The sequence below is a fragment of the Triturus cristatus genome, chromosome 7 (genome assembly GCF_964204655.1).
Source record: "Triturus cristatus chromosome 7, aTriCri1.1, whole genome shotgun sequence".
Taxonomy (NCBI): Eukaryota; Metazoa; Chordata; class Amphibia; order Caudata; family Salamandridae; genus Triturus; species Triturus cristatus.
This window is the reverse complement of record NC_140590.1, coordinates 321,407,418-321,420,637: the sequence shown is the minus strand read 5'-3', so window position 1 is coordinate 321,420,637 and position 13,220 is coordinate 321,407,418. Positions and strand designations below refer to the sequence as shown.

The window sequence follows — 13,220 nt, the reverse complement described above, 5'->3', positions numbered from 1 at the left end:
ATTTCCGTCATGTACGAAGAACGGACTATTTTCAATCAGTTGAGAATGAAGGAGGGAAGTGAGACTGATTTTTGTAAGGATTAGGATGACCTTTTCCTCAACATTTCTAATGCTGATATGAGCTTAATGAGTGGAATCTTTCATAAAGCAGAATGAGTGGAATTTCCTTCAAGAACTCTTGAAAATTGTGGGAGAGGGAAGACCACAAAAAAACACAACTCAAACACACACACACACTACCAACAAGATGATTGATGCTCACCGCTGCCTTTTGGCCTCTTTGGGGCACCAGAACGATGCCAGTTTTGCGCAAGCTCTGACGCCACATGGAGGGACCTACTGGTCCAGGTACAGGGAAAAATGGAGTCGAGGAGATGACATGGGACTGGGGTGAAAGGGAAAGGCAGACACACTGGCACACAAACAGATGGTGAAAGGATGCATTGAAAGGCACCAAAATGGGTAAAGTGATAAAAATTGCATAACATTTTTTGAAATATATTAAAAGCATGTTGATGAAACAAAGGTAAAGAAGGGCATATGTACCAAAGAGGGCGTAGAAAAGGAAACGGAACAAAAAACACCAAGTATCAATTAGAGAATAATGAAACGGGAGGAGGCAGAGAAAGTAAATAAAATAAAGTTAAAGTGACAAAGTATAAAGCAATGAGAGAAAAGGCAATAGGCAACAGCCACAGGAAGGAAATGTTTATAAGGAAAAATACATCAACACGGACCAGTGTAACAGGAAGTTAAGAAAAGTTGAAGGGGAATATGATGAAGAGAAACAAGCAAGAGGAGGAGATAAAAAGGTAATGGATTCAACCATAAACACAAAAGAAGTATTCAATATCATGAAGAATCAAAATAAGGTTTAGCAAAGAGTAAATGAGTAAAGTTGTTAGAAAAAGAGAATTGAGTATTGAACAAAGACAAATCAGAAAGCAGATAACAGAGTATTATAGATTTAACAGTGAGGGAAGGATTGAGGGGGGGGTTGAGAAATGTGAATAGATGGAATGGTGAAACATAAGGTATAAGAAAGAAAGAGGATGAGAAGAAAGCAGTCAGCACAAAAAAGAATGGACCAGAGAGCAGGAGGAGTATAATGGGAGGAGTTGGGAAAACAGGGAAAAGAGAAGAAAAGAAGGTCGAGATCTGACAGTACTGTCCAGTGCAAAGCCTTATAAAAGAAAACATGAACAGTCCAAGACTTAGAGCTCGAGAACCTAAAGATGCAATTACATGCAGGTCTATAGCACATGTGGAGAACTACAAAGCAGCAGAAATGGTACTTATCCTGATATATAGCAGCTATAGCAATTAGGCAAGGGACTATCAGAAAATGGAGCCAACAACTGAGGTCAACACTATAGAAGCATAGCAGTGGAGGATCATCACAAAACATGCAGGAGAGAGAGACTTTGAGGAAAAAACTTAAGCACATAACAGAGAAAGGGAGCTTTTACTGTCAATAACAGAACAGATGGCTAGCAGAACATCAAATGGGATAGACAGAAGGTGATTCAAGACAATGAAAATATGTTTCTAGAGTAAAAACATAAGGCATTCAAGTTACAGAAGCTACAAAGATAGGAAAAAAGCTACTCTACAATCAGTGGGCAGCTCAAGGGTTTGGGCCCATCACATTTACAATTCTGCAAATGAGGGGTGCGTGTCTACTGCAGAGTGAGGGAAAGAACGTTTAAAAGGCAAGAGTAGAAGAAGTGTTAACATTTTAGCAATTAACTATAGAGACCAATTCCAAGAAAAACTGAAGTCGGTCATATGCTTTATTTAATGTGGTCTCCTAGCATTTGAAAGCCAATTAAACGCTTATGAACAGTACTGATGGGGTGTGTATGTAAATGCAATACTATAAAAAATGTTTTTTAAATGGCCCTTCCAAAGATTGATCTTAAAAACTGCCTGGTCACAATTTAAAAAAAAGCGATCAAGGGGTCTGCTAGAAAACTGCTATTGCAAATGAATGCAAAGAAAAATGTACTCAAGTATTATTGACAATACAGACGATATGCAAAAGCTTACAAATTTATCAGAAAGGCTCCAACACGCTAAATTTTGGGCGAAGGGGATTTAGATGTGCTACAGTCAGTTCTCACACGGCAGATTACAAAATCTTTTGGATAACCTAGTTCAAAGACAATGAAAGGGTTCATAGAGGATATATCCCGCTCAAAGCCAATGCAGAACTCTAATGTTTTAAAAAAAAAAAAAAAATACTAAAAAGGTGCAAAAGAAAGGGAGCTCTTTTGAAGCAAGGTAGCTGTATCATGCGCAGCATGTTCAATGTCATTGCAGAATCACATACAGAGGAGGGTGATCTTTATAGGGGAAGGGGCATGCAAAACTTTCAACATGTGAACGTTAAGTGACTGATTGGGGAAATGGAAGTGAACTTACTTTCTGACTGGAAGGCGTGGGACTAACTTCTCCTGTTGGCGGTCCAATGACAACACCATTTAGAGCGTTGTTGTCATTTGTTTCTACTTTCTTCTTTATTTCGTCTGTAAGAGGATAAATTAAGAGTTACTCTTCTGGTAAAACAGCCAGTGCAGTCTGCACAGTGAGCACAATAAATATATTGCTACTACATGCAACAACTACAGTTAATTGGAGCTGCATTGGTGCAGATTTACGGCTTTCAGAATTCACCAACGTTTACAGAAGAAGGCCAGGAAACCATACTTCAAGCAAATGTTTGTAAATTCTATTATCGCCTGAGAATATTTACACACATTTGTGCATGCAAAGATCTACACAATAAGTACAAATCCACTTGCAAAAACATTTTCCCCCAGTGGGAACATTTTCCCTAAATCCCCTGTTCATTTTTTGAAGGGGACTTGTTCTGCTTATCTTAGAACACATTTTACTCCTTCCCTTATCAGGTGTGAATTTCCAGGATGGGAAAGGGTTGAGCAGAGTTGGAGAATGCTCTTACACAGGTGCAATAAGCCCTAGACCCCTACAGTGTCTAGACCAATTCTTAGGCATTGCAAGTGCATTAATGCCATTAAGAGTATTTGGTGCTGGGAGTATTTCATTACTAACTCCACAGCACCAGAATGGCTTTACTGAAACTGGGAAGTTTGGTATCAAACTTCTCAGCACATTAAGCCCACACTGATGCCAGTGTGGTATTAAATGAAAAATGCACTCAGAGGGCATCTTAGAGATGCCCCCTGAAAAACAACCAGCCTCTGGTGGGTTTCCTGACTGGTACACACCAGCCTGCCACCACGAGACATGTTTCTGGACCCCTGGGGTGGGAGCTTTCGCTCCCTGAGCCCAGAAACAAAGCCTGTTCTGGGCGGTCACACCTCCCCCAGACCAGGAAGAGCCATCTGTGGCAGGGGAGCTTCAAAGGCCTTGCCGCCTTTGTAATGCGACCCCCCCCATCATCTCCTGCTATCAGGAGCAGGCCCCCTTCCCGTCTCTCTTGCTTTTCGGCGGGAAGACAGGCGGGAAAAATTAGCACAGCCCAGAAGGTGTGCCCACCTCTGCCAACCTCATCCCTCAATTGAGGGAGGCAAGGTGAAGCCCATTTTTCAGTGCCTGCCATCTTGCAGATGGCAGGCACTCCCCAATCAGGATTAGGGATTGTGCCCACCCCGCCACGTGGGGTGAGCACACAAAGGGTTTAGTCACCCTAAGGTCAGTAGCCAGTTGGCTACGGACCTCGAGACCCCTAAAACGCCCCCTAAATACAGTATTTAGGGGCAGCCATGAACCAAGATTCTAATTCTTTCAACTTACGAAGGACGAAAAAAGACGCACAGCAGAGGAGACTGCAGAGAAGAACTGACTTGGCCCCAGCCCAACCAACCAGTCTGCAGATCTAGAGATCTAGAGATCCTGCACCAAAAGTGGCCTTTTCTGCAGGCAGCGACCTCCAGAACCCTGGGAGGACTGACTGCCTTCAACAACGACCTGAACTCCATTGAACAGCAGCTCTGTTCAAAAGAAATTCCCAAGACAGACTCAGCCTGCTGAGGACAAAGAAACCAGACACCTGTAACCACCACAGCACCCACCGCCAATGGCCTGAGTTAGAGTGGCCCACCGGTTCTATCGAGGTCCCCCAGCGCTCCAGAGACCGAGTCCACCATGGGTTGACCCTCCAAGACTCCGACGTAGCATGCAGCCTCTGCACGGAGACCCACCCAACCGCAAGTGGTCCGGTAAGGTGAAATCCGACCTCAAAAGATCCACCTGTATCCAACCGCCCTGTGCCCTGGAGAAGAAAGACCGAGGTGCACCTACACCCCCAAGCCCTCCAACTTACCTGCGCAGCTGTTGGTTCCTCCTGGAAGTCTTCCTGGACCAAGCCTGCAGCCAAAATCCAAAACCAACAACTCCTACTGAAAACAGGTCACCAGACGCCAAAACAGCACCCTGCACCCAGCCGCCCCTGCGGGTCCACCTTGTGTGCTAACTTGGATCCCCCGGAGCTTTAGCCCAGGAGCTTTATCCACACAACCTTGTGGCCTGCTCATGAGCAGCCTCCAACCGGAGGCCCCCTATACCCTGTTGGACAACATTGGGCTTCAGCACTCTGCGCCCGGCCGTCCTAGTGCCGCTGAGGGTGTTCTGAGGGATGTCTTTCAAATCCACCCACCCCTGGGTCTGTTCTTCTGTTTGAAAAAGGCAGTCATGTGGAATGTCTGTGGCGTGTGAATCTGGTGTGGGCAGGAGTGTGGCGGGGTTCAAGGTCGTACATCGCATTAGCGTGATATGGAGTGCTAGCAACGCAAGTTTGTATCCTGTCAGTCGTGCACTAGTGAGGTGTTGTGTCTTTGTCTGATTCAGTAATATGTCGACTGCGTGGGGAACTAATACCGTCAGTTTGGATCCCAACACAATTCCTTCACTTATAGAGACGGCCGCAGCCGCAATCGCTCTAAGACAAGAGGGCAGACCTTGGGCCACAGGGTCTAGAGTGGCCGAAAAGTAGGCGCAGGGGCGTTGTTTGATGCCGTAAATTTGGGTCAAGACCGAGAGAGCGCATCCTGAGCGCTCATGGGTGTAGAGGCAGAAGGGTTTAGAGTAATCAGGTGTGCCCAGTACTGGTGCAGAGCAAAGAGCGTGGCGTAAGTCTTGAAAGGTTAGGTCATGTTCATGTGCCCAGGGGAGAGGTGTGGGTGTGTCTTTTGTAAGTAAAGCAGGGATTCATAACTGAGAGGGCAATCATTGTCAAACAATAGGACTCAGAAATGTTGGGGAGAACAGCGAATGGTGGCTTTGTAATGTTTTATGAGATCAATGCCCATCAAGTTATCTGGGCAATTTGGGGAGAGCAGAAAAGAGGCCATCACTGTGTTTCCTTGTATGTCCAGGGGCACCTCAGTAGAAAGAGGGTTGGTGGAGGGCGTGCCGTCAAATCCTACGGATATGACCGATAAGCCAGACAGGGGTGCCTAGGAATCCGCTTATGTGAGAGGGCACTTCTAGAGGCCACTGTGTTGACCAAGAATTTGCCCTGAGTTCCAACCACAGAAGCTGTGACATAGGGGCCTGATTGATCAACTGGAAGTTCCACTGGTTCTTTCCCCTGTCCCTGGCTGCCTCATGCAAATTCACTGTCGGGGAAGTGGTCAATTGTAAAATCGTGTGCAAAAGCCTGTCTATTGTTATAGAAGACATTGGGGCGTTGTCCATTGAAGGGTTGGACTCTACCTCTACTCAGTCCCCTTCCCTGACCCATTGTATTTCGCTGTAAAAGAGGACAATCTGTGCGCTAGTGGCCTGCCTCTTTACAATACGTACATTGGTCCTGGGACAGTTGACGTGGGGGTAGGGGTGTTCCAGCAGTCGCAGCCTCTACCATTTCCTCCCCCTCTAGTGCTTATTTGGGAAAGCATTACCTTTTCTTTGAGTTCTTTTCTTTTCTTTTTCCTCCTCTATTTTATTCTGCAGATGTTCATAATATTGGGCATAGTCAAGATCTATGTGGGTGTTGCAGCAGGCCACGTGCTTTCGCTACTCTGTAACCTTGTGGAGATGGGTCGCAACAATTCTTTAACAAAAGTCTGAACTAGTAAGTGTCGGCCTGTCTTAGTCGTCGAGTCCTGTCCACTATAGTCAATAAACACCTGGCTGAGTCGAGAGAAATAGTCCGACGTAGTTTCCTCAAACCTTTGTTTGCAAGCGGTAATGACTGTCCAGTCAACCTTCCTGGCCGGAATGGCAGCCTTCAATTTCGTTACTATGCGACCTGGCAGTGCTTAGATAGCCTCCACGGGCCTCTCACCTGGTTTTCTGTCCTTATCCATTTTTACTAAATCTTCCCACTTATGCTCGAATAGGGTCTCATCATCCATTTTCTTTATGGGTCTCCATATGTCCAGTGGCAGAATTAGCACAAAAAACTGATCTATGTCTGTTAGAGTCATAGTGTAGGTGGTAATAACTGTATCCAGCCCTTCGTAGAATCCAGAAGGATTGTTCCGGGGGTCGGGTAAGTCCTTTTTGAAAGCGAAGATGTCAGCTCGAAGCCATGGAGTGTACACCCAATTATATAACATCCTACATTTGGCATCCGGACCAACCAATCCCTCAGCATTACCTGCCCCTCGAGCGGGGACAAAAACTGGAGCAGCTTCCCTTATTGGTGCCATACGACCTCCAGTCGCACCCTCCATTACTTGTTGCTTTTCCTCTTCCTCCTGGTCCCTCCTTAGACCCTCCATCATTTGTAGCGTGAGTGCTAACAAACTGTTGGTTTTCTCAGCACTCCCCCGCCCCCCTTCCTGTCACCTTGCGATACAATACTCTAACATGGCCTGCTGGTGTCACATTGTGGCGTTTCTCATAAAGAGAGAATACTTCATAAGCAAATTGTTGTAGGAAGTAGCCGTTTAGAGGTGGTGCATAGGCCTCATAGATAGCACGGATCTGGCTAGAGGTGAAAATATCCTCCAGGCAGGTGCGAACTAGACCATCCAAGGCCTGTTTCTGTGTCGATGTAATGCGGGGTGTGTGGGATCGAGCAGAAGAGGTTGTCTCGCGGTCAGATTGAGCAGGAGGGGCAGTGGAAATCGGGAGGTAGGGGGTGGGTGTTTTCGGGGGTTACATTTCCATCGGCCAGCCGTGGGATAGGATGGGGAAGGACATGGTACGGTGGTGGCAACGGGTGGAGGAGAAGCTCCTCTTCATGGGGGTCTGCTTGCGCTACTGGTGTACTGACCAGACGCATTCAACCTGTGTTCTGTCTGCACACGCAAGGTTGGACGCAACTTTTTCCTGTTGTAATTCTACTAACGTCTGTTTATCGTTCTTTCAAGCCTCTTTCTGTAGCCTCGCCTGAGCCCTTATTTCTCTTTCAGCTCCCTCCTTTTTCCATTGGCCTAGGGCGTCAAACATAGCTTGTCGCGACCTTCGTCTATGGAGTTGTATTTCTACAGTCTCAATTTTTTGTGCTTCATAAGAACCGTATATGTGCCACTGAGTCTATATCCTTGGACATGTATTTATGCCATAATGAGGTATACATTATGGGAGAAATACTGTATTTTATGTACATTACCTTACTTGGGGTACCTTCCGGAGGGGGCCGGCTGACTATCTTCCAGCACCCTCGATCGATATTTACAACACCATCGTGCAAATTTACTAAACCCGGGCAGGTTTTCCTATATTATTTTACCAAAACGTTTCTACAAGTTTCTATGCCGGACAAAAAGTCCACATTACCCGCTCAACTTCAATCTTTGCAAAGAGTGAATAATAACAAAAACCCAATCATATAAACAACAAAAAGGTGTCGCAAACCAGCGACCCTACCAGAATCCTATGTCTCAATCTCCAGGCGGTCTCTTTACTGCAAGGATCGTCCAAGTCTATCGGTGGCCCGAGTCAGGACCGGAGCCACTTGCGGGGGCTTTTCAGATGTAGTGAAGGTCAGGTGGTGGCTACGAGGACGAGGGTCTTTCGCGTAGGTATACCCTGCCACCATCCGTAGTCAGGACCCCTCGACCGGGCAGCCGCGTCACTGATGGCGCCTCACGTTTGGGACCTCAGGGTCAAGGATGCACTCTCAGAACACCCTGAGGGAGCCCTGGTTCTAACCCAAGAATACAAACTCCCACAAACTTGTACTTTCCTTCAAACCGTTAACTTCATATTTCTCCATTGGAATACACTGACTGTTTTTCCTTGAAGTGGAGTTGGACTGTACGAAACACTGAAAAACTGCAAATGTACAAAAACTGATTTACTTACCTTTTCTCTAGGAAATGTCCAAGTATGATATTTAGGCACATCACAAGGAGTAGAAAAAGTGACTTAAAAAGTAATCTGAAAAGTAACGTACAAAGTAATCTGTAAAGTAACTGAAATGTAATTTCGAAAAATTTACTTACCTGTAATTCAATCAACTTAAATTTGAACCTGCATTCAACTGTAAAATATTGCATAAGATTTTGCAAAACATTTATTTCACTTACCTGCACCAGGTTTGGCTTGGTTCTAGAAATAAAATAACATTTTATTTTTGATACAAATTGGTCTGAGTTCAGTCTTTCAATGTGCGACATCATTTGTTGATTGAGTGTACAACAAATGCTTAAAACTTCCCTCTGATAAAGCCTTACTGCTCGCCCACACTACCACAAATGGAGGGTAAGGTGCTATCTACCTTTACCTCTGGCTACCTTTGGGGATCCACTGGACACTGCACACTATACCTCATTTTGGTATAGTATATACAGAGCCAGCTTCCTACAAGGACCAAAGAGATAAGTGATTGCTGAAGTAGATTTCCCTTCCTCAGTTTGCACTGGATCACAGATATAATCTGGATTTATTTACAGTAACATTTTCTAAAATGGACTAAATGCTTAAAAGTAAACGTGCTAAACAATTTGCAAGACACTTTCCTCAGAAATGAAAGTGTTAGCGAATATTCAAACATTTGATAAATAGAACACTTGTATATTCTGCAATATTTCTCACCCTACTATTTCACCATCTAGTGGTTGGGTCAGAACAGTCGCTACTTTCTTCCTTCTCTTCTACTATGGCGTCAGCCTGAAGAGGAAAGTGCTAGCATCTTTATGTCGAAAGAAAGTTTACAATTTCCCAGTAAATTGCCACCATCTTCAGATTCTTTTTTCCACTACTGTGGCTGTCGCATAGTATGTAACATTGTTCTGGAGATTTTCCCTTTTCTAATCCCCTATCACTTTTTTGGAGAACTGGGTGGGTTGCAAGTGAATCAAGAAAACTGCATAACTATTGACATAGTTAAGTATCCTTTTCCTTTTGCAGCTTAAAACATTTTCTGGATTTGCATGTTATGTATAGATTATGCAGTGGTATTAATGTTTTGAGGGAGGCTGGATGTAATGTATTCTTGGTTGCAAAAGGTGTTCTGAATGATTTTCATGAATATTCACACAACAGTGTTAGCTGAAAGTGTGGACAGATGACACTTTGGTTGCCATGCATATGTCATTGATTGAAACAGAAAAGCTCTTTCCCGAGAGGAGAGCGTACTAGGTTTGTTATCAAGGATATAATCAAGGGTTTTACACACTAGGATGTAAGAGGATTGAATGGTTTGCACTATCCATCTTATAATGATCCCTTTTAACACAGGGAGGCCTATTCTCTGGTGCCACAAAAACGTCTCACTTCTTTAACAGATTTCTTGCAAGAAATACATTACTGCACTCATTACATCTAGCGTCTGTAGTGCATTTTACTGGTTCGCATAGAAATGTGAAAACACCTTTGGAATGAAGTGAGGTATAGTTCTCTTGACTACTATTTTTGTAATTCTGTAGCACGATTTCTTTGGTAGTTCATACCTGCAATTAGCTCACGCAAAAATGTGATCACAATTAAAAAGGAAGTTTTAAGTGACAAGAACTTCAGGACTATTTCAAAAGATACTTCATGAGCTGTGCCATTACCACGTCTAGGTCAATACTAGGTTGAAGTTCCACATAGGGGTAGGAGTCAAGCTGGAGAGTGAAATTCTATTCACCCCCTCTAGGAAACTTAATTACTGGTGTGCCAAAGAAATTCCTTCCAGATTAGGAATGTTAGACTATTACAGAGAGGCACTCGCATAGAAACAGATGAGAATTCTGAATCAAGTAAATGCATCAAGTACTTCGTAATGAATGTGTACCCTGCCACGTTTCGTAATAATGCACTCTTGTGACATTTGTCAACAAATTAAACCGTCTACAGTCTCGCGCCCACCTCAAACTCAGCTATGTATTTATAATCAACGATTTGGCAGTGTACATCTTGATCACTACGGTCCATTTCTTCTGATACTGTATCTAAATATACATTTGTAGCAGTTGATTCGTGCACTAGATTCCTTTGGGTTTGGCCACAATGCAGTGCTGATGCTCAAAATGTCATAAGGGATTTGCGTGTCTTTGTCAGGATGGTTGCCTGTTGCACCGTCCATTCTGACCAAGGTCCAGCGTTCACCCCCATGGCTTACAAGGACGCGATGAAGTCAATGGGGGTACTGGTGCAGTTTTCGTCTCCATGCAGGCCTGAGGGCAATTCAATTGTGGAGCGAATGAACCATGACTTAAAGCAATCCTTGACAGCTAGAGTCTTCGGTACCTGCAGGAACTGGCTGGCCCATTTGTATGGTGTTCAACTGCACTCAATCTCCTTAGAAGATCTCTGGGTGGGTGGACCTCATACGAAATGCTCTTTGGCATTAAAATGTTTATGCCAGACCTTGATGGTCTAGACGTTGTGGCGGCAGCCGCACCTTTGATGTAGATAATCATTCTACTGTGTTACAGGATTTGCAAAAGACACGTGACAGCTACGCAACTGAACAGTTACCCTCTTCCAATGATGCAGCACTGCTTATTCCGGTTGTCGGCTGGCTTCCCGAGATTGGAAATCTGGTCTGAGAAAAGCTAGAGAACAAGATAGAATTTGGTTCATCTTATCGTGCACCAGTTCCAGTACTTGGACGGAGGGGTACTCATACAGTCATTTTACCACGGTTACCTGGTCTCAAGGAGAACAGATACATCTCAGTGGACAATCTCAAGTTACACCTTCTGGCCGATTCTGAATATTGTAACACCTGCTGTTTCCTTGGTTTCTTTGAATCCGATAACCTCAACCTCTACGACTAAAGCCAGTTCCGGTGAGGGCGAGATGGAAACTGCTATTGACCTTTTGCCTGTTCTGCCTCCATCCTCTTCCACCACAGATGTAGAGTATACGTATCCCAAAGATGAGTTCCAAAGGGAAGTGCCAAACGGTCCTCAACAACATAACGCTGATATATCACACCCACCTTTCATACAGAGGGGTGCAAACGGTTATTTTGGGGACAATGCCAGCTTCTCTTACGACTCTTCCTCCTAGTCTTCCACTTCGGCACTTCAACCGTAAAATTTAAGCATTTTCTTCTCTTGGTTCAAAAAGACTTACCTGGTCCCTCCACGGACCTACATTTGGTTGGTACTTATCCTGATTTTCCTCTTCATGTCAATTGAATTTGTAACAGTATTCCTTTTACTCATCAGTGGTCATTATTTGCCAGAACGCTCTGCTGTGAGCTTGGTCGATGGAATTCTGGCCTCTCACACATCGTTCCATATCATGAAACGTGATCAGACACTTGTGAACATTTCGGCATTCCCGGTTGCAGATGGCATCGTTTGGGACAAAGTTGCTTTCGAAATCCACTGTCAGAGTGAGGTGCTCAGTGTGCCATACGTGTTTCGCGTCTCATTAGGAGATGTGGTAACACGGGACATACATTCTGACGATCGGGATAGTACATTCATTATTTTCAGATTTGAAATATCATGCTGCTTTTGATGCTGAAGATTTGTATTTAAATTCTGCAAATTATGCTGATCTCTTCTGTTATCAACATTATGGGCATAATTTTTTTCACAAAACAATCACGCTAAGACAAGGTCTTAATTACACTCAATGGGAACATTGTCCTACTGCCGTACATGGGAGTTCTAAAACTTAGAAAGAAGTTCACGTATTTTACCGATTATGACACGTCTAATCCGGAATCATATTTCTTTAAACTACAATTGTCATCTCAATCCAAATTTATCTTGACCCACTCTAAATTAATTTACTCCAACTCTTTTAGGACCAAATTAGCCACAGAGGGTTATGATCACTGGAAAGAGACCATTGATTTAAAATCAATCTGGGGCACTAAACAATGGCAGGTTTAGAGAACTGAGGATCACATCATGCCTGCCTGATCCTGACTCAGATTTTATTTTTAAATGATACATTGCACTAGACCACTTGTTTTTGTCTGGCCTCTGTAAAAAATTTAAATATTCCATCCATTCCGTCCTTAGCGTAATGGACAACTGGCGTGCTCAGATTAATTATACTATCGATGCCTTACAGGCATTGTTGCGAAATGACACTTTCAATATCTCTGTAATTGATTCATCCGGGTGGTTAGTGTGGCAAACCAATTCAAACGCATGTCAATTGCGTTTTTATAATGTAACACCTGGTTTCACGCAGACTAGACCAGATACTCATTTTCCACTTACACATTACGTCACCACATACTCAGTGGGTACATTAAGCCAACAGTGGTTGGAACATTTCACCTTATCAGTGAAACACCTCACACTCTTTTAGAATGACATCGATTTGGCTGATTTTATCTTAGGACCTAGGATCCCTAGATTAAAGAGGTTTATATATGCAGCTTACAATGAAATTAATTTGGAAACTTTCGCAGATTGAAGCAGCTCTTCGTTTGTGCCAAATTGATTAAGCCAATTTAGAAAAAGTCCTTGCTGTGGTCGACAATAGAATACACTTTCATCACACATCTATACATTGGATAACATGGTTTCTTCTGGGATTGATATTGTTCAGAGTGATGTTTCTGTGTTCTATCACGGTCAGAATCAGTTACGCAGTTTGCTTGGACGGTACAGAGCCTTAAAATGTGAATAGTCCCTTGTGATTATTTGAATGCTTCTGCTATGTTTCTACCGTTTTATCTAACTGATAAACAGATTTATGTCCATGAAAGATGCTGCTTCTACACTGTTGCATATTGAACAATTGGAGCCTTTGCCGTTCTCTGTAGCAGAAACGGACTCTGCTGTTTGGTTAATTCATGGGGTTATATGTCTCCCATTTTCACTGTTTAAATTATGCACGCAACATTTTCCGATTGGCCATTTTGAACCACTGCATTC

At 43.8% G+C, this 13,220-nt stretch overlaps 1 protein-coding gene across 3 annotated transcripts in view; it reads right to left on the bottom strand.

The window, feature by feature from the left end:
• The window catches only part of PPP1R12C (protein phosphatase 1 regulatory subunit 12C), a 1,231,266-nt gene that overhangs the window by 823,885 nt on the left and 394,161 nt on the right, over window positions 1-13,220 (bottom strand). For all 3 annotated transcript variants that reach the window (XM_085616407.1, XM_085616408.1, XM_085616409.1), the window contains exon 9: window positions 2,425-2,528. In XM_085616407.1, the coding sequence (XP_085472533.1) occupies window positions 2,425-2,528 (104 nt within the window). The remainder of the gene's footprint in view (window positions 1-2,424; window positions 2,529-13,220) is intronic.